The sequence below is a fragment of the Ambystoma mexicanum genome, chromosome 1q, assembly GCF_040938575.1.
Source record: "Ambystoma mexicanum isolate Mex_15411 chromosome 1q, UKY_AmexF1_1, whole genome shotgun sequence".
In the NCBI taxonomy this organism is placed as follows: Eukaryota; Metazoa; Chordata; class Amphibia; order Caudata; family Ambystomatidae; genus Ambystoma; species Ambystoma mexicanum.
Genome location: NC_090922.1, coordinates 1,343,409,011 through 1,343,435,293, shown reverse-complemented (window position 1 = coordinate 1,343,435,293; position 26,283 = coordinate 1,343,409,011). Strand labels below are relative to the sequence as shown.

The 26,283-nt window shown below is 49.1% G+C and overlaps 1 protein-coding gene across 7 annotated transcripts in view; it reads left to right on the top strand.

Annotated features, from left to right (window-relative positions):
- OSBPL9 (oxysterol binding protein like 9) overlaps positions 1-26,283 on the top strand; it is a 1,764,730-nt gene that overhangs the window by 452,491 nt on the left and 1,285,956 nt on the right. For all 7 annotated transcript variants that reach the window (XM_069642205.1, XM_069642206.1, XM_069642209.1 and 4 more), the window contains 2 exons: positions 12,570-12,599; positions 25,272-25,322. In XM_069642205.1, coding sequence (XP_069498306.1) covers positions 12,570-12,599; positions 25,272-25,322 — 81 coding nt within the window. The remainder of the gene's footprint in view (positions 1-12,569; positions 12,600-25,271; positions 25,323-26,283) is intronic.

The window sequence follows — 26,283 nt, the reverse complement described above, 5'->3', positions numbered from 1 at the left end:
CTTTCTTGCACACTGAGGCTCCCACACCTGTGACAGCCCAGCGGTCTCTCTCTACTTGGGCTCCACAGGTTCTCTGCAATGTCGTCCGGGGTCCTGGCTCCCTCCCCGGTCCCACCCAGGCTTCCTCCTCTCGGAAAGGGTCCCCTGCTGGTCTCTTCCCCACCGGCATCCCTGTTGCTGTCTCTGCTGTTGGTTTTCCAGTTATATACCTGCAACCCCGTGACTGGTTGCAGGTGTGGATTCTTAATTGGGCTTGCCTATCATTAAAGGGAAAAGACTGACCTTCCCAAGTCTCTGCAGGCATCTTCTTCGTCCCAGTACCAGAGTGGTGAAATGTGTTTTTAGTGTTCATTATTCTGTCGCCTCTTCCTCGTCCCAGTACTGTCCGATGTAAAATGTGGGACAATGAGGGGAGCTGGCTTACAGTAGCCTGTAAAGGCTGGGGGAGGGTTAGATTGATCTTCAATAGGGAAAAAGGGGGATACCATAGGTACCACACTCTCCATCCCTGAGGACCCTCCACCCAGGTAAGCCTGCCTCGCTTCTCCACCCCCAGGGTCAGGATTAAAAAACGATGGTCTTTCCCTGGCCACCTGAGAATGAGGATCCAGGGGGAGTAGTAGTGAGGATACCCTCAGGTTTTGAACAGTGCTAAGGGAAAAGGACATAACTAAGGTCTTGTGGTGCGATGGTTCTAAATAAATACATTGGCCCCAGTGTCCCATCTAGCTTAGGGCGCCTAAAGGTGCCAATTGGAGGCGATGCAGTGCCACGCTTTCTCCAACCCCCATGGTGACGGAAAAGCTTCCAAAGGTAGCTTGCACTCTGGAAATATAATATTGATATAATATTGATGATGAATCCGTGAAGGGATATCCATCAGAAAGAACATTACTGTTCATCTGGAGAAGTCGCCACAGTTCAAGGGCATGCTTGAGCGCTTATCTAGTGATCACACAACCATACTCTGACTAATTCTGGTACTAAGAAATGATTATACTAGACCTTTCCCTCATAAAACTCATATCTCAGCATCACAGGTGGTTTTTAGCCCTCCTTTTCCCTATTAACGTTTGTTTGGTTGACTGAGTTGATTTCACGTGCACCCCTATCATAATCATACACCCACCCTTTACCTTCCCACTCTGGCGAACAGACCTACAATTGGAAAGGTGCCCACCCTGTATCTTTTCAATTGTTTGTCTGTTTGCCACCCACTTAGTCTGTCCTTTCACTTCTCACCCTTTTCCCTACAAACCATGGTCTATTTTATCCCTGGTGGGACATAATATACCACTATCTAGACAATCATTGCTACTAATAGGACAGGACATATCTGTTGCAACCAGTTTCTTACTCTGAATACCATTGGTAAGTATTTTGTCAAGTAGGCAATAGAAGAGAGCCGAGGCAAACCTAGGGTAAGGCGCCTTTACTTATGAGCACTGTTTGATTGTTATATATACCAAATGGTGAAAGGGTGCGTGTGGGAACATATAACGGGGATAGAGAATGGCGAACATCAGATTTTTAATATTGAATACGTAAAACCAGTATTTACAGATTCAAAAATTATATACTCTGGTCCAAAGAGAACATTGCGGTATAGTTGGGTCAGTTGGTTAGTTTGAATAGGCAGTTGGAAGAGTTTGAGTAGAGGCCTTCCATCAATAGCAAGGGGAAGTTTGTTGTTCGTTCGAAAGGTTTAGGGTTGGTGCCCCTTCCATCCGTAGCAGGTGAGTATGAACAACATTTTTAAGAATCTCAGTGAATAGATGGCTTTGATGGCTTGGCGAAAGCTTTTAAGTGGTGTGGGCCAATTTGGGGAAAGAACCAAAAGAGGGATGAGGAACAGGCGGAACAGGGAAGTATTGTTTGTGGTGCGAGATACATTCAGAGAGTAAGTGGAGGGCAAGACCGTGGATGGGTTTATCGACAAGTATCAGACTCTTAAAAAGGAAGTGATTTTGCATAAGAGCTAACCAGCGAGGTGACATTCGGTACAAGTGCCGGAGGATATGGGTAGGTTGAAAAGAGTGTGGCAAAATTGGGACTTTGTTGAGGAGAGCAAAATAGTAGAGGGATAGACCAAGATATGTAGGCTTGCACAGCAGTCCAGGTTGCTGAGCACAAGGGTAGAGATGTGTTTAGGTAAGTGATGTGTGATGTCACAGATGGCCTCAAGAACCCAGAACTCTCTGCACTTTCAGGGATTTTATTAAACCTTTGGAGAAGGGCTTTACTAAGTGCTGTCCATCTCGCTCCGACACTGACACAGTTAGGTGTGGGTGGATTTTACTAATGTTTCGGAGGTTGGGTCTGGCTGCGGTGGCAGTGGCCATGATGAACCTGGAGAGTTTCACATCACTGTCAAAGAGAACACCACGGTTGCGAGCAATGGGTGAGTCATTGAGGTCAGAAAGGAAAGAGTTTGGAGAGAGGAGAGAGAATATCGCATTGCAGATTTGGAGAAGATGACTTCAGTCTTTGGGAATTTCAGCATGAGTCAGCCATGAGTGGCGGATGTGGGTTTCACATATTGAATACAATATATTGGTGATCGAACATTTTACCATTTAATGCAAGCTACATATGCCTGGAACATATGTGCAATACTGCCTATTGACTATGACAGGTTTTAGCAATACTGAGAGAGATGCATTTTCACATATGTGTATTCAGACCTATTTTATTTGATATGTATTACTTGAAAACATAACACACATTAGACCATTGTTAAAACATGTTTTCAATTTTATTAGATTTTTTAAAATATAAAATGTATATACAAGCTGTGCAAAGAATGTAGAACTACTAATGTTACCAGCTATCCTCATTTTATTTTGAAACCAAGAATGTATATATTCAAAATGATAACCAGACCCTTTGTTATACAAAGTTTTAATTTGGGGAGATTTACCACAAGTTTATGAAAACCATATTCGGATCCCTTCTCAAACCACAATCTTGAAAATTGTAATATGGAGATTTTCAACGTATAATCTTATGTAAATGTGAAATTTTAAATTCGTCATCTTGGAAATCTGACTGCATGGAAAGAAAAATGCTGGTCATGAATGTCAGTCATATGAAGCAGATACTAATTGTCTGCAACTGTAATGACCAGGCTGTACACAATGAGGTCTAATTGAACAAGGACAGTTGATATCAGGTGGCTGTGGAGCAGCACTTTTGCTTGTAGGAGTTTCCTAGATGGACGACATGTGAAATGTTAATATTTTGCAAATCTCATGATAGGACATGGAAGACACTAGCTGATTGGAACTAATGGTAAATGAATGACGCTCCATTTCACCAACATCAAATCCAACATCTCCATTAGCCAATGCCTTCAACCACAAAAAAGATGTCCCGAAACAGCTCAAGCTTCAACCCAGAAAGAGGGAGGTCATGTTCCTTGGCACCCAGCACGTTCATCACCTTCCTTTTATATGGCCCACTGATCTAGGAACCCCTCTTCCCCGTGACCTACTTCAGAAGTCCCGAACCTGCTATCCTACTGGACACTAACCTATCCCTTATACCTTCTATAATAGACCTAACGAATAAACATCCTCAGAATGATCCTCCCATACTTGCAACTTCACCAAACGTTCATCCTCGCCAATATCTGAATACTCTCCAAACTAGAATGCAGTAATGCTCTCCATATGGGCCTGTCCTCAGAAAACCTGAATTCTTCCAAATTATCAAAATTTAAACTTCAAGATGAGTACTCACCCTCAGGCCTTATCACCATATCACTCCAGCTCTAAAAACACTCAACTGCTTGCGCATCAAAACCAAAATTGAACTCAGAATCCTAAACATTCCACACTAGGCATCCACTCTTCTAGAGCCTCATGCCTCCAATCATTCCATTCATTAAATGTGTCACCTCATGCAGATACCTCCGGTCATCCAATACGACTAAACTAACACCTCTCAAAGTACGGCACAAAAACATGCAGACAAATCATTCTCTTCATTGCCCTCACCCTATGCAGCAAACTACCAGACTACATCTTACAAGAACCCAAATTCAACACCTTAATAAGAAACCATACGAAGACTGGTAAACTGCCAACCTTCAATCACAAACCTAACACACCACATGCTTTAACCTTCATAAACCTAACACTTCACCCTCATGACTCCACTGCCTCTGTCATCCAGGACCCCCATTCTCAACTATGTAAATCTTGGACACGCCAAACACCTCTCCCTACTTGTACTTTGGTTAACACTTGTTCTGCAACCTCTTCCAACGCTCTTTTACAGCAATATCACTAACCTGACATGCATTTTCAGCCACCTTATCACCTTCTGTAAACTGCATTTACTCTCATTCCATCTCTACCCTCCCTTCTAAGCTTTTCTCCCTGCCTACACCTCCCCCTCTTTGTCTCCTTAGCAATTCTGGAATATTCTCTCTTATGCCTTGAAAATATTTGCTTACTAACCCTTATTAAATGTCGGTGGTCTGTACATACTCTTTTTGGCTACAACCTGATGACTTTGACACCTTGAAGCACTCGGGTGATCTGGCACCTGTGTATAAGATATCAATAAACTAAAATAAATATAGTGGAGTTTGGCTAGCAAGGAAACTAGGGTGGTTCAGATGGGTCTGAGGGAGACGGCTTATACCTTTTATAATACTAACCTTTCAGACACATCAGTGACACACAGACGTTCTGAAGCAGTAAGAGTCCAGCTTCTTGAAGAAGCCAGATGGGGGCAGTGTTTGAAGGACCTAGCTGATTGACAAGCATGTCTGCCACAGTAAGAGAAAGCAAGCAGCTAATGAAATGCATTGGCCATGACTGTAGTTTTGTCTATTGGTGTAAAACGTGGCACAGAAATATTTTCTAAATTCTAATTTTATAGGCTTGCTTCAATAATTTGGAGGTAAAACTAAATTATAGAGCTGAACTGCTTTAAGGAGCAAACCACTTGTTAGGATAGTCTTTCAACTTTCTTTGCTGGTGAAACACTGAATTTATAGTGATAAGTTTTGGCAACACAGATGGCATCAGTCTGTGCTGCCCCTCATGTTTCTTTGGCATGATAGTGGATCCATCAAAGCACAGCGGACATAATAGAGAAATCCTTTGCATGGGGATTTAAAATGCTTTACCTATAATTGTTGAATCCATTGATTTAGATTGCACGCATGTTGTTATTATGGTATTTATTGAGCGCAGACCCAGCTTTGAGAAGCAGCAGAGCACTTTACAGAAGTATACAACAATACAGATGCATAAAGGAGCGCTTTACAAAGGTCTACAATAGTACAGACGCATAACACAGCGCTTTTCACAGGTAACAATAGAACCAATATACCGTGGGGTGTAGGATACAGTGGGGAACAGTGAATGTACCTCAATATAGTTGAATATGCAGATGAGGACAGACCTAGAAAGGACTTTAGAAAGGTAGGGATGGAGAGAGAGAGAGATGTGTGTTGAGTGAGGGGATGTTGTTGTAAGCACTTGGTTACCTTAGGACAAGTCCAACTGTGGCTATTTTGTAACAGACTGGGAAGATACTACTTGAGAGTGAGAAGGTAAATAAGGTGGAGAGATTAGCAGAGGTGACAGGTCGATGTTTTGTACTGATGTGTGGTGCCAAGGGGTTTACTGGAGCAACGGATGTTTTGACAGAGTGAAGGAAGTCCAGTTTTGAATATGCGGTAGAAGAAGAGAGTGTGGGGATGATGGATGGAGGAGAAAATGAGGGAGGGTGTGGAAGAGGTGGAAGGGTGTGTCATATTCTGGGGATATTAGTGGAGAAGTAGGAGGCAAAGTCACTGGCAGAGCGAGTAGGGGAAACAGCAGTTCCTAGCAGCAATGGGATGGCTTGGCGGGTCTGTGATAGTTGGCAATGGCGAGAGTGCAGAGAGGGAGCAAGATTATTCTTGTTGGTGGATTTGGCCGTGTGTCGAGAGTAGTGTTGCTGAGTCAGAGTCCTTGAAGGCAACGAAGAATTAGGGATTTGTCTTTGCCCCAGAGGCATAGGTAGCGATGCCTGGTTGTTTTCCGCTTCTGGATGTCTGGAGATATTCATGTTGACACCATATGGCCAGGCGGGGGCAAAAAGGGGTAAAGAAGGTTACTGCTATAACTTACCTTCGAAGGGATTGTGTCCCGACGTATTCCTCATCTTAAATATCTCCTTCCAGCTCTGCTGGCCTCGGAAATTTTTTTCTCTAGAGGGCGCTGCGCTTGGACGTCCTCCGAGTCGATGTCCTTCGGCAGCCGCCGTATCGACGTCGACGTCATCCTGCCTATAAAGGCCGCGCGCAGCGTCCGTTGCTCAGTTCCGTTTTTCCGCGCTTACTCAGTGCCTCGGAATACCGTTGCTCAGTTCTTAGTCAGATTAATCCTATTTACCTCGAGTTATTCGATCCGTACTCGATGGCTTCCTCGTCGGAACCGACAACTCCTCGATCCGGCTTCAAAAAATGTCGAGATTGTGGGAAAAAGATGTTGTTGACCGATCCTCACAGAATTTGTCTGTGGTGTTTGGGAGCTGAACACCATTGTTCGGAATGCGAGGACTGTATGTCCATGACAGCTAAGGCCCTGAAGGAGCGTAGGGGGAAGCTGGAGAAAGGTAAGACTTTTAAAGCTTCTTCTTCGTCGACAAAGTCGAGACATTCGTCTCCTCGTCACCATTCGCGCTCCAGGTCTCGGAGTGGGTCTCATCACTCCTCGAGATCGAAGCACTCGAAGAGGAGACGTCGAAGATCCCCTTCTCCGTCTTCCTCTTCCTCTGTTTCGCCAAAAAGAATCCCTTGCCCCACGAAACATAGTTCCCGGGCTGAATGGGAGGAATTCCATAAGAATATGATGAGCGTCTTCGAGAAAGCGGCCTCGACCCCCTCGAAGACTGCCGAGAGCGATGCTCTGGTGGAAAGACCCGAAGGTCAAAAACGCCGCGAGTCGCAGTACCCGGCGAAAGAAACCTCTCGAGCGCGTCTCGAGCAGGACTATGACCTCCAAACCTTCCTCGAAGGTTCCGTCGACGTCGATGTCTTCGACGCCGTTGTCGAGGGGACCTTCGACACACGGGTCTGTCGACTCGACACCGGCGTCGACGCCGAGAAAAGTCACGATTACCACACATCCAGTGACTATCCCCAGGCCCTCGACGTCGATGGCTTCGATATTGTCGAGTAGAATTCCAATTCTGTCGAGGTCCTCGAGGCCTCCACCTCTGTTTTCGACGCCACGCTCGAAGCCTTCGGCGTCGACGACATCGACGTTTTCGAGGCCAATAATGACAAGTTCGGCACCCTCTGCCTTGGAAATGGGATTTACTCCCTTTATGAGTTCAGAACAATTGAGAACTATATCCTCAATTTTAGAAGCGGGTGATTTGTCTGAACAGGAAGACACATTTGAGTTACAGGGACCTGTAACCCCAGTTAGAGAGGAATTTTCCTCTGAAGAGCGCAGATTAAAGGATCTTCATGATTCTTTACATGAGGCAAGTGGGTTAGACACTTCCCCTGAGGTGGAGTTTGCTAAGCCAGAACCGGGGGAGCATGCTGTAACCCCCTACAGAGCCTTAATGGCCAGGATTACAGAGTTCATGGGGTGGTCTGCACATTCACAATCTTTCCAACAAGATGACCTCACGGATATTCTTGACAAAGGCCCACAAGAGGATCCTGTGGTGCCCTTTCATAAAGCTCTTCAGAGAAAGATCATGACAAACTGGGAAACCCCAGATGTAATACCAGCAGTAAATAAAAAACTGTCTACAAAGTACAGTGTATCTTCCACAGACCCAGAGTTTTTGTCTAAACACCCATCCCCAGAAAGTCTGGTGGTACAAGCAGCATCCTCTACCGATGTCAAGACGGCTTATCCTACAGTCCCACAGGACAGGGACGATAAAAAATATGATGCTATGGCAAAGAAAGTCTTTTCAGCATGTAGCATGGCGTTAAAGTCTGTTAATGCTACTTGCACCCTTGCTAGGTTCAGCCATACACTTTGGGAGTGTGCTTCTACAGCGGCTGACTGCATCCCGGAGGGAGAAGAAAGGAATGCGTTCCTGAATATTATACAGGACGGTAAAGACGCTATGTGCGAATCCCTCCAGACGGGCATTGATTCGGCTGACAGTATCAGCAGAGCAATGGCGGCAAGTACATCAACCAGGAGATTCGCTTGGTTGAGAAAGTCGGGTTTTGCCCCAGATGTGCAAGCCAGGCTCTTGAACATGCCATTCGATGGCTCTTCTTTGTTCGGGAAAAAGGCGGATGACAGTTTAGAGAAACTGCAAACTTCAAAAGCAGCAGCAAAATCCCTAGGAGCTGCAATCCGTCAGACTCCTTTTCGTCCCACAGGAACCTCTGCGAGGGGCAAGTCCTTTCGCTTCTACTCCGCATTCGGAAGAGGTAGAGGACGACCGGCTCAAAGGGGTCAAAGAAGAACTACCCGAGGTGGACGGGGTAGATATTCAAAAGCCGCAGCAACAGCAGGTGCCTCTTTACCATCGGCATCTGCATCAGCCGCCCCAAAACCACTCTGAGGACTCCCCTCACAGGACACCTGTAGGAGGCAGGTTGACTCAACATCTGGCGGTATGGCAGGCTATCACGTCAGATGCTTGGGCATTGGAAACAGTTGCCCAAGGTTACTGCCTGCCTTTACTACGTATAGCTCAGAGTCATCCACAGGGGATCAGCTCTCAGAAAGCTCCAGATCCGCTCCTCTTGCAGGAAATTTTGGACCTGCTAGAGAAAGGTGCCATAGAACCGGTACCTGTAGCGGAGAAGAACAAGGGCTGGTACTCCCCTTACTTTCTCATTCCGAAGAAAGACGGAGGACTGAGACCCATCTTGGACTTGCGAGAATTGAACAAATTCCTCAGAAAAGACAAATTCAAGATGGTCACTCTTTCTCAGATCCTCCAGGCCCTTCAGTTCCAGGACTGGTTGGTATCTCTGGACCTTCAGGACGCTTATTTCCATGTGCCTATCCATCTCAAACACAGGAAATACCTGAGGTTCGCAATTGGCAACTCTCACTATCAATTTCGAGTGCTGCCATTTGGGCTGACCTACGCCCCGAGGGTCTTCACCAAGTTAATGTCGGTAGTGGCTGCAAGTCTAAGGAGGGAAGGGATTCACGTCTACCCCTACCTGGACGATTGGCTGATCAGGGCTGTTTCTCCGGAACAAGCTCAGATCCAGCTAAATCACGTGTGCCACTTCCTTCACAGACTGGGCTTCTCCCTCAATTTAAAGAAGTCACAAATGATACCATCGCAGAGACTCCAGTTCATAGGAGCGATCCTGGATACTTCCCTGGGAAAAGCCTCGCCACCAGAGGTGAGGGCTCAAGATATTCTACAGATGGTTACCAAGTTCCAGCATGCCCAACGTCTCCCAGCCTTCGACTTTTTGAGGTTGCTAGGCCTCATGGCATCCTGCATTTTCCTTGTGCCAGAGGCTCGCCTGAGAATGAGATCCCTCCAGTGGGCACTGAGGACTCAGTGGTCACAATTCTCAGGGAGAATGACAGATCTTCTTCAGGTTCCCGGCAGGGTGGCTCGAGACCTTCAGTGGTGGGCCTGTCAGGAGAACATTCTGAAAGGAGAACAGTTTTGGCAACCCTGGCCGGAGATAACAGTAGTCACGGATGCCTCACTCACGGGGTGGGGAGCCCACGCCAACGACTTGACCATCAGCGGTCGTTGGTCTCCATCGGAGTCCAGACTACATATCAACCTGTTAGAGCTGAGAGCCATCAGACTTGCGCTGAAGGCGTTCCTGCCAGCTGTACAAGGGAAGAACGTCCTGATAATGACGGACAATACGGTGGCCATGCATTACCTCAACAAAAGAGGAGGCGTAGGATCACTACCCCTGTGCAGAGAGGCGATGCAGCTCTGGTTTTGGGCAATCCAAGAAGGAATCTCTCTATCGGCAGTTCACCTAGCCGGAGAGAAGAACTTGACAGCGGACGCTCTGAGCAGGCAGAACACAGTCTCCCACGAGTGGGAGCTAGCTCAGGAAGTCCTTCAAGAGATCTTCGCCCTTTGGGGAACCCCTCAGGTAGATCTGTTCGCCACCAGCCTAAACAGGAAATGCGACCTGTTCTGCTCAAGGGAATTTCCCCCGAGAGGAGCTCTGGGAGACGCGTTCATAGTGGACTGGGAGTTTCCGCTTCTGTACGCGTTCCCACCGGTCCCTGTCATTCCTCAAATGATCAGGAGGTTGAGAAGATTCCGGCGAACAATGATCCTAATTGCCCCGGATTGGGCCAGGAGAACGTGGTACCCGGACCTTCTAGACTTGTCCATCTGCCCTCCAATTCGACTTCCACTCAGAGAGAACCTACTCTCACAGAAGGGAGGTCAGGTTCTCCATCCAGACATCAAAACCCTCAACCTTCACGCTTGGCTTCTGAAAGGCTGAGGTACAAGGATTGGGACCTCCCTGATGATGTTATGGAGGTGTTGCTTTCGGCAAGGAGGCCAGCAACAAAGACTTTATACCGCTGCCGTTGGAACAGATGTTGCAGCTGGTGTAGAGAAGAGAATATCGACCCATTTCCATGTGGTAGACCAATGGTTTTGTCCTTCCTACTATATTTGGCAAATTCAGGCCTTCAAATTGGCACCATTAAGGGCTATCTCGCAGCGCTATCCATCTTTAAGCGTACTGCGGAAGAACCATCCTATTTCAAATTACCCTTGGTAATACAGTTTCTAAAGGGGTTAACCAATGTTTATCCCCCAAGACCATTCCAAGTTCCCCTATGGGATTTAAACTTAGTACTAACTTTCCTGATGGGTACACCTTTCGAACCTCTCCATTCTTGTTCGTTAAGATTCCTTACCCTTAAAACTGTTTTATTAATAGCACTTACATCTGCTAGAAGGGTGAGCGAATTACAAGCTCTTTCTTGTAAACCCCCTCATACAATCTTTCACAAAGACAAAGTTGTCCTGCAAGTGAAGCCTAATTTCCTCCCAAAGGTGGTTTCTGAATTCCATATCACTCAGAAGATTACCCTACCATCTTTCTATCCTCCTCCTCACCCGGGGAAAGAGGAAGAGAGGTTACACAGGCTAGACCCTAGGAGGGCTTTAAGTTTCTACATTAGTAGACTAGCCAGGATAAGACAGGCAGACCAGCTGTTTGTAGGTTACACAGGTCACAAGCTGGGGTTACCAATAACTAAGCAGACCATTTCCAGATGGATCATTCTAGCCATTCTGGAATGTTATAAACTGGCAGGGAAAGAGCTCCCTCAAAACCTTAGGGCTCATTCGACCAGAGGTATTGCAGCTTCATCGGCCCTCAAAAGAGGCGTGCCGGTTAAAGACATATGTGCGGCCGCTACATGGTCATCTGTCCATACCTTTACACGTTTTTACAATCTGGATTCCTCCTCCAGTCAAGAGACTAGGTTTGGAAGGGCTGTACTGCATTCTATTCATCAATAGAAGACAGCGTGAAGTCAGTACTCCCTCCTCCGAATATAGAATACTGCTATGGGAGCCTATCTAAGATGAGGAATACGTCGGAGGACACAATCCCTTCGAAGAACAAGTTACTTCTTATCTTGTAACGTTCTTTCGACGGGATGTTCCTCCGACGTATTCCTCATCGACCCTCCCATCCATCCCCGCAGTTCTACTTCCCTTGTTGTTGCAGCTTACGCTCCTTCAGGGTGATTAGTTAGTCCAGAAAGTATTATTGTGGGCTACAAAACGGAACAGAGCAACGGACGCTGCGCGCGGCCTTTATAGGCAGGATGACGTCGACGTCGATACGGCGGCTGCCGAAGGACATCGACTCGGAGGACGTTGACGCGCAACGCCCTCTAGAGAAAACATTTTCCGAGGCCAGCAGAGCTGGAAGGAGATATTTAAGATGAGGAATACGTCGGAGGAACATCCCGTCGAAAGAACGTTACAAGGTAAGAAGTAACTTGTTCTTCTGAAGAAACCTTTTTAAAAAGCTTCACACTCTTATCTTGGCTTTGCTAAAACATAGTGCAAATCTGTTTTTGCAATTCCATGAACTTCATTGAATACAGCATAGTTGGCTTCAGCGCCTGGCTAGACACGCTCAGTTCTCAAGTACAGATCCCGATACATCTGACTAGATATTGCATCCTTGGGAATATCTACCATTCATTCACTTAATGACATCTCAGTTTGTGGCATGCACTTTGAGTAGTCATTATTTCATTTTCTTATTCTATTTGTTGCTATTATTAATATTGGTGAGGACACGGTTACCATCCCCTACGTTTTAGAGTACAGTAAAAATATTTTGAGAAACCCTTAAAGCCCCTTAAAGCCGAAATAGCTGTCTTTAAACAAATCTATCACACATGGTTCTTGTATGACTGCACAATCTATTGTGGTTTCTCTTATATTGGCTTGGACTGTGTTAGGCGACTCATTTCTAAAACCATGCTTTTCATGATACATTTACAAATTATTTTAATAACTCGGATAGTCTGTCAAACATTGTTATGGGTTCACATTTGAAAAAACAATACAAACGTTTTTATATTTTGTTTTTCCAACAGAAAATTGAAACTCTCAAGGAAACAACATGTGTAAGTTTTTATTTTTATTTTTTATTAAAGGATATTGTTGAACCCCATTGTCTGAGAAAAATTATGAAGCTTTCTGACCACAAGAGGCCATGTCTCATCCTGGGGCCAACTCACTTGTTAGATCTTCAGCCGCCACATTACATAGCTTTGCCCTGAAGGAAGACGTCCTTGGCCCTTTCACTTTCTGTCCCTGTCCCTATCCTCTTCATAGCTCCTAGCCAATCAGTATCCCTTCCCAGTTTTCTCCACTTCTCTCCGTCTCCCCTTATTCCCTCACTCTAACCAACTTTTTATTCCTTCTTCATCTCTTTCCACTCTCTCACGCTGTTCAGTCTTCTTCACACCGTTCTCACTGCTCATTAGACTCTTATTTGTTCTGTCTTTTGGTTCTCACACTATGTCTCCATGTTTCCCTATCAGCTCATTTGCCTTTTTCCCCTTTTGCTCGTACCTTTTCCCAGTCTCACCCGGTCCTACTTTACCCTTTTCACCTCCATCTGTCCTCTTATGAAGTCTGTTCCATCCTTCTTTCTCTCTCTTGCTCTTCCTTTCAATCTTTCATACTCCTATGTCCCTTCCCCTTTCCTCCATACTGTATGGGCGTTCCTCGATAGGGATGGAAAACTGTACCCTTTTCACCAAAAACAATTGTCTTCCCTTTTAAATTTAGATGTGCGCGGGGGCATGGCTCCGGGAGCATGCGCTATCCTAACTCTGCCCACCGGCACTACGCCTCAGTCCTCTTTTCCGCGTCGGCGGGAGTGGACCTCTTTCACACAGGCTGTGGTTGAGGCCCTTACTTCTTGCTCGTAATTCCATGCTTAACTTCCCCTGGGATCGTTTTTTCCCTTTTTTCCTCTAGCTTTCTTAAGAGTCTTAGGTACTCTGTCCTCCGGTGCCACGCTCCACCTGGTGCATGTCAACTGCGGCAGGATTCAGCAGGTGTCCGGCCTGCGAGGGCTCCTTCCCCACATCGTATCTGCACACGCACTGCCTCTGGTGCCTAGGCGAGGAACATGGCAGCACGGCATGCAACGCGCTCACCCTGTGCTCGCTGAAGACCCGCTTGGCCAGGTGGAGGGAGTTCTTCTCAAGATCGGCAACAGAGCACATCAAAGAGTATGTCAGGAGGAAGACCAGGCCAAAGGTAGGTGCCTTGTTCTCCTCTGCACCCTGCACAGGCGACTCCTTCCCAGGGAAGCGTCCAACGTGAGGGGCATTCCAGGTCCTGCTACCAGCAGGGGGACTGAGGCTCTACGAGCTACCGGCACACGGCTTAGGGGGGTCTAAGCATTCTCCCGGTCCCGCAACTGAGGGGACGCAAGGCTCTTGTACCAGGGATCTCCCCGAGGGGCTTAGCCCTGATACCGGCATAAACATGAGGGCGCCTAAACGCAATACCAGCACTACCGGCGACATGGCTGAGCGCACACTGCCTCCTAGGTCCTTGCTTGAGGTGCAGGGAAGGTCCAAGCTTTCACAGTCAAGCAAGCAGGTGGAGACTGGTCCTAGTACGACAGTCTTCAACCAGCAGGCACGTGGCGCAGTACCAGACAAAATGGCCACCCGGGCACACAAAATAGCGGCACATCCTGGCCTCTCCTTTCCAGTGCGCAGGCCTCGGAATGCCTGCCAAGGTGGGGTTGGCCAACACCAGTCACTTTGTCCACTGCATACCCAACTGCTTCCACGCAGAGGTGATACTCAGACCCCTGCTACCTGAGGCAAGGGGTGGGTAGACCACAGCAACAGGTACAAGTCCAAGGACCCACACCCATGCAAGTAATTCTCCTCACCCGCATGCAGGGACATGTTCTTTGAAAAGTTCCTCACGCTCATGAGGTCGCCGCAAATGGGGACCATACTTAGGGTGGTCATCCAAGACATGCTCCCTCCGACACCCAGTCAACCACCTGTAGTGGTTCATACACGGGTACCAGCACAGGCCCAGACACAGATCGTCACAGCAGCTCGGCCCCAGGTGTAGCTCCTAGCGCAGCCTCTGGCACAGCCCAGTAGCGCGCCACAACCGCCTGCAGCACCCTCTAGCACTCAGCCAGCAGGTCCTGACCTGCAGGACTCATCGGCGGACAAGGACGACGAGGAGGATCAAGAAACCGCCTCCTCAGCTAGAGCCTTCCCCCAAAGACTGGCCGGCGTTGTGGAATACCTGGGGATCCCGAAGCCACAAGCTGAGCAACCAGAGGCGGGGTTCTTGGCTGAGGTGCTTACCATCCGGTCAACCACTAAGACTGGGATCCCATTGAAGAAAGATGTTGAGTCATTAAGAAAGAAGGGCTGAGTAAAACCACACTCTACACAGCCTACAAACAAGCGCCTAGGTGCCAAATATCGGCACGTGGTTGGGGACTCCCTCATGCTGTCGGTGCACCTGCAACCTCACTCTGTGGTTATAACGGCGGCCTCCATGTATGCTAAGCCACAAAGCTTCATGTCTACCCCTACTTCACCCCTCCTAGCCAAGGAAGAAAAACTCCTAGAGGCCTATGGAAAAAAAGATATATTCTAATGCTGCGCTCCTGCGGCAGGCTAATGCAGACTCCATGCTAGCCGATGTAAACCAAAAGCTATGGCGGGAGGTTGCACAATTCCTTCCTGAGCTTCCGGCCCACAGTAGGGCGAGATTCAAGGGGGGGCTGGCAGAGGCTAAGATAGTACCCCAGGACATCATGGAGTCGACAGTGGCACATATAGACACCACAGGTAGAGCTATTTGTGTTGCCACTGACATGAGGACGACAGCTTGGCTCAAGGCGACTAAGTTTAACCCTGACGTGCAGGAACACATTCTCGACCTGCCATTCGAGAGGGGGGGGGGGGGCGATACTTGTTCAATCATCTACAGATGAGGAGCTTGATTAACAGAAAAACACCTCAGACAAGTCCCTGGCAATTTTAACTAAGCCCGCCTCCAAGAGCTATAGCCAGAGGTTGTACCTTTGGTGAGTACAGGGGCTTCCAGGAGCGCCACTCTAAGCAGCCAGACAGGTCGCTCAGTCAGCACCGACGCAAGCAGCACAAATCGTTGCTCAAGGAGTTATTCCAGTCCCCACTCCCAGGTACCAGCCTCAGAAGGAAAGAAACAGTGACAGTGCCATCCAGATCCACAGTTATCCGTCGGGGGGCAGGCTTGCCCTACACATTAATTCCTGGAGGGCAAGGTTCGCTGAGCCATGATTTCCCTCAGTGGTTTCCTAGTGCTTCCGCCTGCCGATACCACTATCCCCTATTCCCTCCCGCCCCCTTGCTCCCACAGAATTGGACATCAACTCTTCTGGCGGAGATCCGCTTGCTCATGGCGAGTCAGGTAGTGGAGGAGGTTCCACCCTCACAGCGAGGCATGGCCTTCTATTCCCTCATCTTTGCCCTTTGTCATACAGAAAAAGAACCAGGCTGGCCATAGAGTTGTACTGGACCTGTAAACTTTGAACATTTCCCTACATCTTCAAAAGCTCAAGATGGTTACGCCAGCATTTATAGTGGAGACACTGTGCTCCCTGGATCTGAAGGATGCTTGCCTGCACGTCCCGATTTGGGAGCCCCATCGTTCCTTCCTATGGTTCAGGATCATGGGCTTTCTTTTCAAATACAAAGTCCTCCCATTTGGCCTCAATTCGGCTCTGAGAATGAATGCAGTGGCAGCCCTGCTCACAGCCGAAGGCCACCACCTTTATCTATACCTCGATGACTGGATCGTACGAGCGGAGGCCCCCCGAGGGAGTCCAGCGCACATCAGCCAGCCTGATGCACATGCTATTCGAATTGGGCTTCTCAATCAACCTCAAGAAATCAGTAACTTCCCACCCAGTTCATAGCCTTCTTGAGACTAATTTGGGATACAAGGGTGGAGAGGACCTTTCCCTCGGAAGACAAGATCTCTTTAATCAAGATGGCCACGGGACATTTCCTCAGCAGACCAGTAACTTCGGCATGGTGGTACCAACACCTGCTTGGAATAATGGCAACGTGTCTCCTGGCGGTGCCACATACAAGGCTCAGAATGAGGAGGCTGCAGCTACACTTCTCAGCCTCTTGGAATCAGGAAACGGGCTCCCAAGCAGCTCTAGTCAGCATACCACAACACCTGCACCAAGATCTCTTGTGATGGAGGACAGAGGCCTACCTGTTAGTATGCAGGCCATTCAGACAACCACTTCTGGAGGTCACCATTACCACAGACATAATTTTGGAGGGATGGGGGGCTACCCTGGACAACCACAGTGTCCATGGAATCTGGTCAAAGCAGGAACAACTGGAGCACATCAACTGGCACGAGATGATGGCCAGATGGCTTACTCTCAAAGCGTTCCTCCCCATTGTAGGCAACAAGTCGGTTTGCATTTAGACGGAAAGCTCCACATGCATGTATTACATCAACACAACAAGCAAGGGGCCATCAGGTCTCCTCCCCTCTGCAGAGTGTCCATCGGCATATGGTATTGGGCACTATCGAACAACATTTGCCTCCCAGCAGTCCACCTCCCGGGGGAGTACTCGGCAGGCTGGGGGGTCGACAGCTACAAGTGGTTGTTGAACAAGGGTGTCTGCGGGACATAATCAGGTGGAGCCACCCAATGGTAGACCTATTTGCCACCCTGAGCAGCAGGAGATGCCAATAGTTTGCGTCCTGGATGGTGCGAGGCAGGGGCTCTGTGGGGGATGCGTTGTAGATTCAGTGGAACAACCTCTGTGCATAAATTTTCCCCCTGCCCCATTGATTCACAGGGTCATCTGCAAGATAAAGGAGTCTCAGAGGCTTCATTTCATCTTAATAGCGCTGCAGTGGCCAGCTAGACCTTGGTTCTCAGAACTCTGTCGGATCAACCTCCAGTCCTCCTTCCACTGGGACCAGCCCCCCTATTATCCCAGCAGGGAGGTACAGTGGTTCATCCTGCTCTGCAGAATTTAGACCAAGCAGCCTGGTTCCTGAATACGTCATCCTAAAACATCTGCACCTGTCTCAAGGCAACTTGGCTTTCATTCAGGAGGGCAAAAAGCAGCTCCACAATGCAAGAGCAAATGGGCCAGGTTCTGTCACGTGGCCAAGGCAAATGACGTAGACCCCCTGGCATGCACACTAAACCATGTGCTGTCTTTTTTCCGCGCATCTGGCACTTTCAGGGAGGCAGGCCTGTTGTACCTACCTGGCAGCCATAGGATCTTACAGAAACGCGGGAGATTACCTCTTCTCCTGCTCCACTCCCAGTGGTCAAAAAGCGCTTGGTGGGTTTGGTCAGATTGTACCCCCGGTCAAGCTCCCACACCCTGTGTGGGACCTTAACGTGGTGCTGGGCAGGACTAAGAGCTTATGTAAATCGGATTCCCTGTTTGTCACTTTCGGTGGGTCAAACCAGGCTGTCAAGCATTCAAGGTAATAGAGAGGTGGATGGTGATGGTCATCAAGGAGGCGTACGAGGGGCAGCACATGTCTATGCCAGCAAACATGCACGCCCACGCCATCAGAGCCAAGGCCACGGCTATGGCCTTCCAAAGACACGTTCCAATGCAGACGATCAGCAAGGCAGCTACTTGGGCTTCCCCACCGGCCTTCTGCAAACACTACTGCGTGGATGCCAGTGCCAGATCAGAGGCAGAATTTGGCTGGGTGGTTTTAATAAAACCTGTTTTCTTAGAGGGGCAACTCTCCTCCACAGAGCTGCATTCGGTCTTAATCGCCCATACAGTATGGAGGAAAGGGGACGGGACGTTAGGAGTAATTGTTACTCACCGTAGTGACTAACGTACTCATAGTCCATAGTCCCCTGTCCTCCATACGTCCCACCATTCTCCCCCTTAATAAACCTGTCTCATTAGGGAATTGTAATATAGCCGACGCGTCAAACGGGACTGAGAAGTGGCGCTCCTGGGATAAGTCGAGGTCTCTGCTCTTCCTCCCTTCTTAAAAATGTCTGCATTTGTCCAAGTTGTAGGTGGCGTTCTCGTTCACTTACCGCAATAAATAGTCTGGTTAAGTATGGGGACCATATCAAAGGTTCTCTTATACATAACAGCCGGGATATTACTGGGCTGGGTGCTTTACTGGTTTTTTGAGCATCAGTGGCAGATTTAACCTCATTGAACATACGGGCCACATGCATAGAAGTAAGGTCACCAAAGTACTCGCTATCCTCCATCTGCTGTCTATATGATCGTGTTTCTGCATAAAGGTCTCTAAAGTGCTCATACCATGTTGGCTCTGGTATACTACTTTGAATGAGTGTTAGGTCTTCCCCCCTGCCCTTGCTTATTAGTTTCCAAAACTGTGCACTGTCTTTCTGTTTTGTAGAGGTTAGTAATTTTTCCCACTGCCACTCGGAAAACTCGTTCTCCTTTTTTCCCAGTATTTCTTTATAAGATCTAGCCACTATAATGGCAACACTATCCCACCCTCCCCAACGTTAGTTGCTGGTTCTATTCCTGGCACTTTTATCAAACCATTGTGTCCTTTTAATGGTTCTTTTATTATTAACTGCTCTAGATCTACTTGAGAGGTGCCATACAGGACATTATTTCTTCATGAAATTTAACAATTTTCTCGGGGCATTTGCAACTAGACAGTTTTCAGTAGTGGTAAGATTTCTTTGTGAAGGCTTGGGAGCACCAAGTCCTTATTCAATTCTCCTGCTCTGCCCTACTACTTTAATAGGTACATTCCCCTTGTTACTGGATCTATGCCCCGGCTGCAAAACATCCATCACTAGCAATAATTGTCGCTGCTGTGGTTGCTCTCATACCCTCATACCTCTCTACGACTGAAAAGATTTTTCGGAATTCCCATATCTCAAGGTTAATTAATACATAATCGGTATAACTTTGGGATCCTCTGCTAACATAACTTGGTTTTGCTGGTTAATCAACACAACCTCTTCTACTAAAGGCTCTGAGCATGTGGGAGGCAAATGCTCCAGCGTTTTCCCAGACACAAGGGAGGCAGCTAAATCCGGGATTTCGCAAACTCTATCTTCCTCTCCAAATAATCCTGATATTAGTTCAAAGGGCCTGTACTGCATATTAAGCTCCCCCAGAATTATTGTTTTCGTTTCAAGAGTGTGAGTCTTCCACCAAGTGTTGATACTTATCTGGAGGTTGTTTAGGATAGTAGATCTTTCTGGTCTAAAAACGTCTGATGCAATTCTACTATGTCCTTATTCAGTGTTAGGTATATAGACATTCATTTTTAATGAGGCGTCTATCTAAACTAACATATGAGCTGTTTTGAGTGCCCATGTCTCTTGGAGACAAATAATCTGGTGGGATCTAATAGCCTCCACCCAATCATTGTCTATCAGATTCTTGATCACTCCTGTAATGTTCCATGATAGGATACGCACCTCTAGTGTAGTAACATATGAAGATGAACCCTTTCTTCATCGTAAAGTATTTTCAGAAGCCAACTTGGTTCCAGTCTTCCATGATGAAAAAGTCACAGGAGAAAAAATGAAATGAAGAAAACATGGTAATCTTTCTAGAACTAGTCTTTTCCTGCTTTTATCTGTTCAATGATCCCACGTCTTCTATAAAGCCTGAATACCTATTCAAAAGGCACCTGTAAGTAAAGTAGACCACAGGCTTGGGAGCTAGTTATTAGTTAACTGCTTTGACTCTTTTACACCCAGAGAAGTCCCTGAGGGCATGTAGCTGTCGCCTGGTGTGTTGGTAAATGGAGGATCTGGCTTCTTTTTGCAAAAGCTCAGACTTTGTACACGATGACCCATACCTGGAAAGGCCACCCAGCTCAGACCAGGCTCTCCTTTTCTGGACCAAAAATTAGCCAGCGCACCATCATCTACCTGAATGTGGCACTAGTCATTTGCATTTTACCCGGAACAGGCACATGTAGATTGCAAGCCCAATAATCGACTGCCCTGCCCTTTTCAGCATGCCTCCTCCATGCCCAAGCACCAGTATGAGCAAAGAACATGCTGCTCTGGTTTTCCTACCCCAGCATAGACACCAGCACTGCCTCCATTTTAATTAAATTCAGCACCTATAAACGTGGGAGGAGGGGATGTGGAGGTGAGTGATGGAGAAAACAAGTGAAATGGAGGCAGAGGAAAAAAGCGGTGGTGCCCTTTTTTTTTAGCTCGCTCGAAAGTGGAAGGTTTGTGGGATGATTTAAGTATTTGTGATTGAGAAACAGGGTGCCTGTGGGAGGTAATACACAACTAATAGGACATTGTGTAGGACATGGAAAATTTGGTTTGTAATGCACAAGCTCTGCCCCGAAGAGAAGAAGGAAGGTTTCCTTTACCAACGGCGCGAGGCCAAGAGGAAGACAATCCTTGCTGTGCCTCTGCTGGATGACCTCTGGGACGAGGGTCTCACCCTTCTCGAGAACCAGTCTACGACGTCTGCCAAGGGGGATCGGTACGAGAAGAAGTACCGGGTCCCCGACGCGGCCCCTTTGTGCCTTAGGGCACAACCGACCCCAGACTCGGTTGGCTCAGCGGCAGCCAAGAAGAAAGCGGGGCGGGTGGGGGGGAGGCGCATCGGCCTCAATGTCAACTTCCCCACCGGATGGCGAAGGAAAGAAGCTGGACGCAGTGGGACGACAGGTTATCTCGTCGTCTGCAACAACGATTAAGGCGGCCAACGGCCTCGCGTTCGTGCCCCGCTACGACGGGGAGTTATGGTACAAGATCGCCCCCCTGTTGTACTTCTTACCGGATGACAAGAGGGCCGAGGCCCTGGAGATCTTGCAAGAAGGCGAAGTGGTGTCGGACCACGCCATTACGTTGGCAACCGACATTGCCGACACCCGTTTCCGCCAGCTAGGCAACAGCGTTTGCCTTAGACGCTGAGGGTGGCTCAAGGTGACGGATTTCCGCCAGGACGTACAAGCCAAGGTTTTGGACATGCCGTTCGGGAACAATCTGTTTGGTAAAACAGTGGATGAGTACCTCCAAGCCATCAAGGCGGACACGGAGACAGCTAGGTGTTCTCCGGCAACGAAGGCCGTCCTTTCGGAGCACCGGAGGCAAGCAGGGTGCCTCCAAGGGATTCGGCGGTGGCTCCTCTACGTACTGCCAAGCGGCCCGCTCCTTGTCGCAGGAAGCCTATAGAGGACGAGGCAAGTTTGAACCGACAGCGGTGTCGGGCCCCCACCGAAGCACCCCGGTGGGAGGCCGGCTGGCGAAGTTCGTCAGCGTGTGGGAGTCCATCTCCACCGACCGTTGGGTGCTGGACGCCCTGGCCCAGGGGCACGCCCTCGAATTTCTAAAGTGCCACCGCATTCCACCCGTGGCCAGGAAGGAAAATCGCGTCCCTCAATTGCTATTGGAGGTAAGGGCGATGCTCAAAAGAGGTGCCATCGAGCTCGTCCCGAAGAGGCTCCGGGGCTCCGGAGTATACTCAAGGTACTTCCTTGTGAAAAAGAAGACAGGAGGATGGCGCCCCATCCTGGACCTCCGACGACTGAACAAGCACATCAAGGCACAGAAGTTCCGGATGGTCACCCTCCAGCACGTGCTGGGACAGCTGGAGGAGGGCGATTTCCTGTCGTCGTTGGATTTGGAGGATGCATGCTTCCACATCCCCATTCTAAAAGGACACCGAAAGTTCCTCAGGTTCGTTGTCCAAGGACGGCCCTACCAGTTCAAGGCCCTCCCGTTCGGATTGAAGTCGGCACCCAGGGTGTTCACCAAGTGCCTCGCACCGGTGGCGGCGCGGCTGCGCCTGCAGGGGATCCACGTCTACCCCTACCTGGACGACTGGCTCATCCGAGCAAGGACAAGGGAGCTCGCCGTAGATCACACAGCGAAGACCGTCCAGCTGCTCACGGACCTGGGATTCTCCATCAACTTTCCCAAATCCCACATGGTCCCGTCACAAGTCGCACTGTTTCTGGGAGCCAAGCTCGACACAGTGGCGCGTCTGGCCTCGCCGTCGGAGGAAAGGACTAAGGCCATCCTGGTCAAGGTGCAGCGCCTGATGGCCACGGACGTGGCCAGGGTGAGGTCCATCAAGTCCCTCCTCGGGATGATGTCCTCCTGCATATATCTCGTGCGCCTGTGCAGGCTTCGGATGCGCCCTCTGCAAGAGTTCGACGCCCGCTGGATCCAAGCGACGGGCAGCTTCGAGGACAGGATTCCGCTCAACGAGACCTTCCAACGAGCGATCCGGTGGTGGGACACCCGCGCTCATCTGACGGTGGGCACAGACTTTCAGACCCCATCCCACCATATAACAGTGACGACAGATGCCTCCCTGGAAGGGTGGGGAGCGCACAACGGAAAACTTCACGCGAGGGGCATTTGGCTCCCAGAGGAGAAGACGCTCCACATCAACATCCTGGAGCTCCGTGCAGTGTTCTGGGCCCTCAGGTCCTTTCTCCCGTCCCTCAAGGGCAAGGTAGTGAGAATCTTCACCGACAACACCACCACGATGTTCTATATCCGGAACAGGGAGGAACCAGATCCCCAGCCTTCTCCAAGGAAGCCCAGGATCTGTGGCATTGGGCCGTCGCCCAAGGGATGTTTCTGGTGCCCTTTTATCTGGCAGGGATAAAGAACACCATCGCTGACTCCCTCAGCAGGGAGCTGCGCTCGTGCCACGAGTGGGAACTACGTCAGGATCAAGTGGATCGACTCTTCCGACGATGGGGAAAACCGCAGATCGACCTGTTCGCGACGGCACTGAAAACCAAGTGCCAGAGGTTCACAAGCAGGTTTCCCCAGCCGAGGAGCATGGGCGATGCTTTTTCATTTCCCTGGGACGGCCTGTTCCTATATGCGTTCCCTCCGTTGCTGTTGCTGCTCTGACTCGTCAACCAGCTCAAGAGGTCCCGGTGCAGGATGATCCTCGTCGCACGGGCGTGGCCGAGGCAGATCTGGTTCTCGGACCTTCTGGACCTGTCCGCGTCCCCACCAGTCAAGCTGCCGACGGACGCGGATCTTCTCTCCAGAGAAGGAGGCGCCATAGTTCAAAACGACCCGGAGTCGCTGAACTTGCAGGCCTGGCTCCTGCAGCACTAGAGTTTGGAGGGTACGATATCCTGGCTGACTACAGAGAGGTCCTTGCAAAGGCCAGGGCGTCCTCAACTCTCAAGTGCTACGGACATAAGTGGAAGAGGTTCTCTGTCTGGTGCCGTGCACAGAAGATTAACCCTCTACGGATTACGGCCCCTCAAGTGCTGCCGTACCTACTGTCGCTGGCCAAGGCTGGACTGGCTCACGCCTCCATCAAGATACATCTGGCTGCGATCTCCCGATACACCAGAACCACAGGACGAGCGTCCTTGTGGTCCCATCGCCTGGTGAAGGCATTTATGAAGGGACTGTTCTGATCGTTCCCGCTGGTGAAGGCCCCTGCCCCGGCGTGGGAGCTCAACGTGGTGCTGACCAGGCTCATGGGGGCGCCATTCGAGCCCCTGCATTCGGCACCGTTGAAGTTCCTGTCGTGGAAGACTGTGTTTCTTGTGGCCATCACCTCTGCACGACGAGTGGGAGAGATCCAGGCCCTATCCCGAAGCCTTCATACTTGACTTTTCACGACACGAGGGTGGTGCTGAGGACGCACCCCTCCTTTATGCCCAAGGTTCCGTCGGACTTCCATCTCAACGAGCCCTTGGTGTTACCGGTTTTCTTCCCGTCGCCTTCGTCACCGGCCGAGAGGACTTTGCACTCGCTGGATGTGGCTAGAGCGCTGAAGTTCTACGTGGACCGCACGAAGAGTTTTCGGAAGACATCACAGCTATTTGTGAATTTTGGACCTGTGAACCAAGGGAAGGCTCTCTCGAAGGCTTCCATTTCCAGCTGGCTCTCCGGCTGCATCATGCACTGTCATAGGTTGGCAAACCGGCCGTTGCCTGGCCGTCCGAGAGCCCATTCGACCAGAGCTATCGCTGCTACCACAGTGTTCTTGTCTGGTGTGCCCCTGCTGGACATCTGCAAGGCTGCTACATGGAGGTCGACGCACACCTTCACGAGATTCTACTGCGTCGACCGGGATTCCAGGGTCGGCCAAGCGGTGCTGCGCAACTTGTTCGCCTAAGGTGAGCCTGGTGGGGGAGGTAAGAATTGCTTAATGTTGAGTTTTTGATGTAATGCTTAATGTTGAGCCTTTGCCACCTCCCGTTGGTTGTGCATGTGTGTACTGCTATGTATTCTTATATTCATGAGCATGTGAATCCGTGCAAGACCCCATGCTGGAGAGGGAACAAGTTACTTACCTGTAACTGTTGTTATCCAGCATGGGTCTGGCATGGATTCACATGCGAACCCTCCCTCATACCCCTCTGCGGCTCTTCTCTTGGTCATACTGCCACTTTGCGTGCTACCAAATCTGAAGATGGCTGCAAGAGGCGGGGCTTAGGGAGAAGGCAGTCATTGGCTGGGGGCAGTATGACCCAGAGACCAGTGATTGGTTACTACTGAGAAAGACAGATCAGAAAGAAAACTGATACTGATTTTTCTTTTCTTTACCGAGGATACCCTGCCTGATGACGGGGAATATTCATGAGCATGTGAATCCATGCCAGACCCATGCTGGAGAACAGTAGTTACAGGTAAGTAACTTGTTCCTTATTACTGGTCTCTGCTGTAGAACCACATTTATAATCCTGGTTGGGAATAAAGCATGCTTCTAGTATTATTTTATTATTTTAACGTGCATCATCACTAAGTACTACATATGCTTTATTTTGTTTTGCAGAGTATGGTAGAGTCAATTAAGCACTGCATTGTGCTGCTGCAGATAGCTAAAGTAAGTCATCTGTACAATAAATGTGTAAAATATGACCTTACCTGTTCACAGTTTGAGAGGGGCATGCTGTTTCGGGGCCTGAGATGTGAACAAATGCACCATTCGAATGGATTGTGTCCTCCAACGTATTCCTCATCTTTCATATCTCGTTCAGCTTCGGCTGCTTTCGGAAAAAAAACATCTCGGCAGAGGGCGCCATGCATTGATGGCGTTGAGTTGATGTCCCGCGAAGGCCTCTGTCGAGGGTGACGTCATTGGGTGCATAAGTAGCATGTGCAGCAGTTCTATTTTTTTGCAAATGTGTTTGCTTCCGAGACACGGCGCGCCTCGTTAGTATTTATTTACTACGCAGTTCTTCCAAAATAGAAAATAAATCATCAACAATTTCTTAGTCATCAACCCCAACTACACATCGTTCGGGTTTCAAAAAGTGCAGTGAATGCGATTCGAAAATGTCCATCATGGATCCGCATCGTTCATGCCTATGGTGTTTGCAGGAGGCCCACGACACGGATTACTGCTCGAAATGTCAAGCAATGACGAGTTAGGCCCTGCAAGAAAGAAGGGAAAATTGCAGGTAGGTCGTAAAACTAAAACTGATCGTTCCTCGACCGTCGAGTCTGGAGATTGCTCTCCTCGACGCAAAAAGGACAAAGAGATCAAGATCCCGTAGAAGAGACTGCACCATCGGTCACCATCTTCTTCATCATCGTCGGACAAATCCCCCAGAAAATTAAAGTGCCCCACAAAACATTCTTCATCCGCAGAGTGGGAGGCATTTTTTATGAAAATGCTAGAAATGTTCCAATAGGGCAAGCCTCCATCCGCGCCTTCTTCGGAGGCCGGACGAGAGCGATCCTGTTCCGACACTCGCATGCCCTCGAGCCTGGGTGTTTGAAGAAAGACCCATCGAGAACCTTCAAGGTCTCAGATGAAAGAAAGTCACACGAGTTGTGACGGG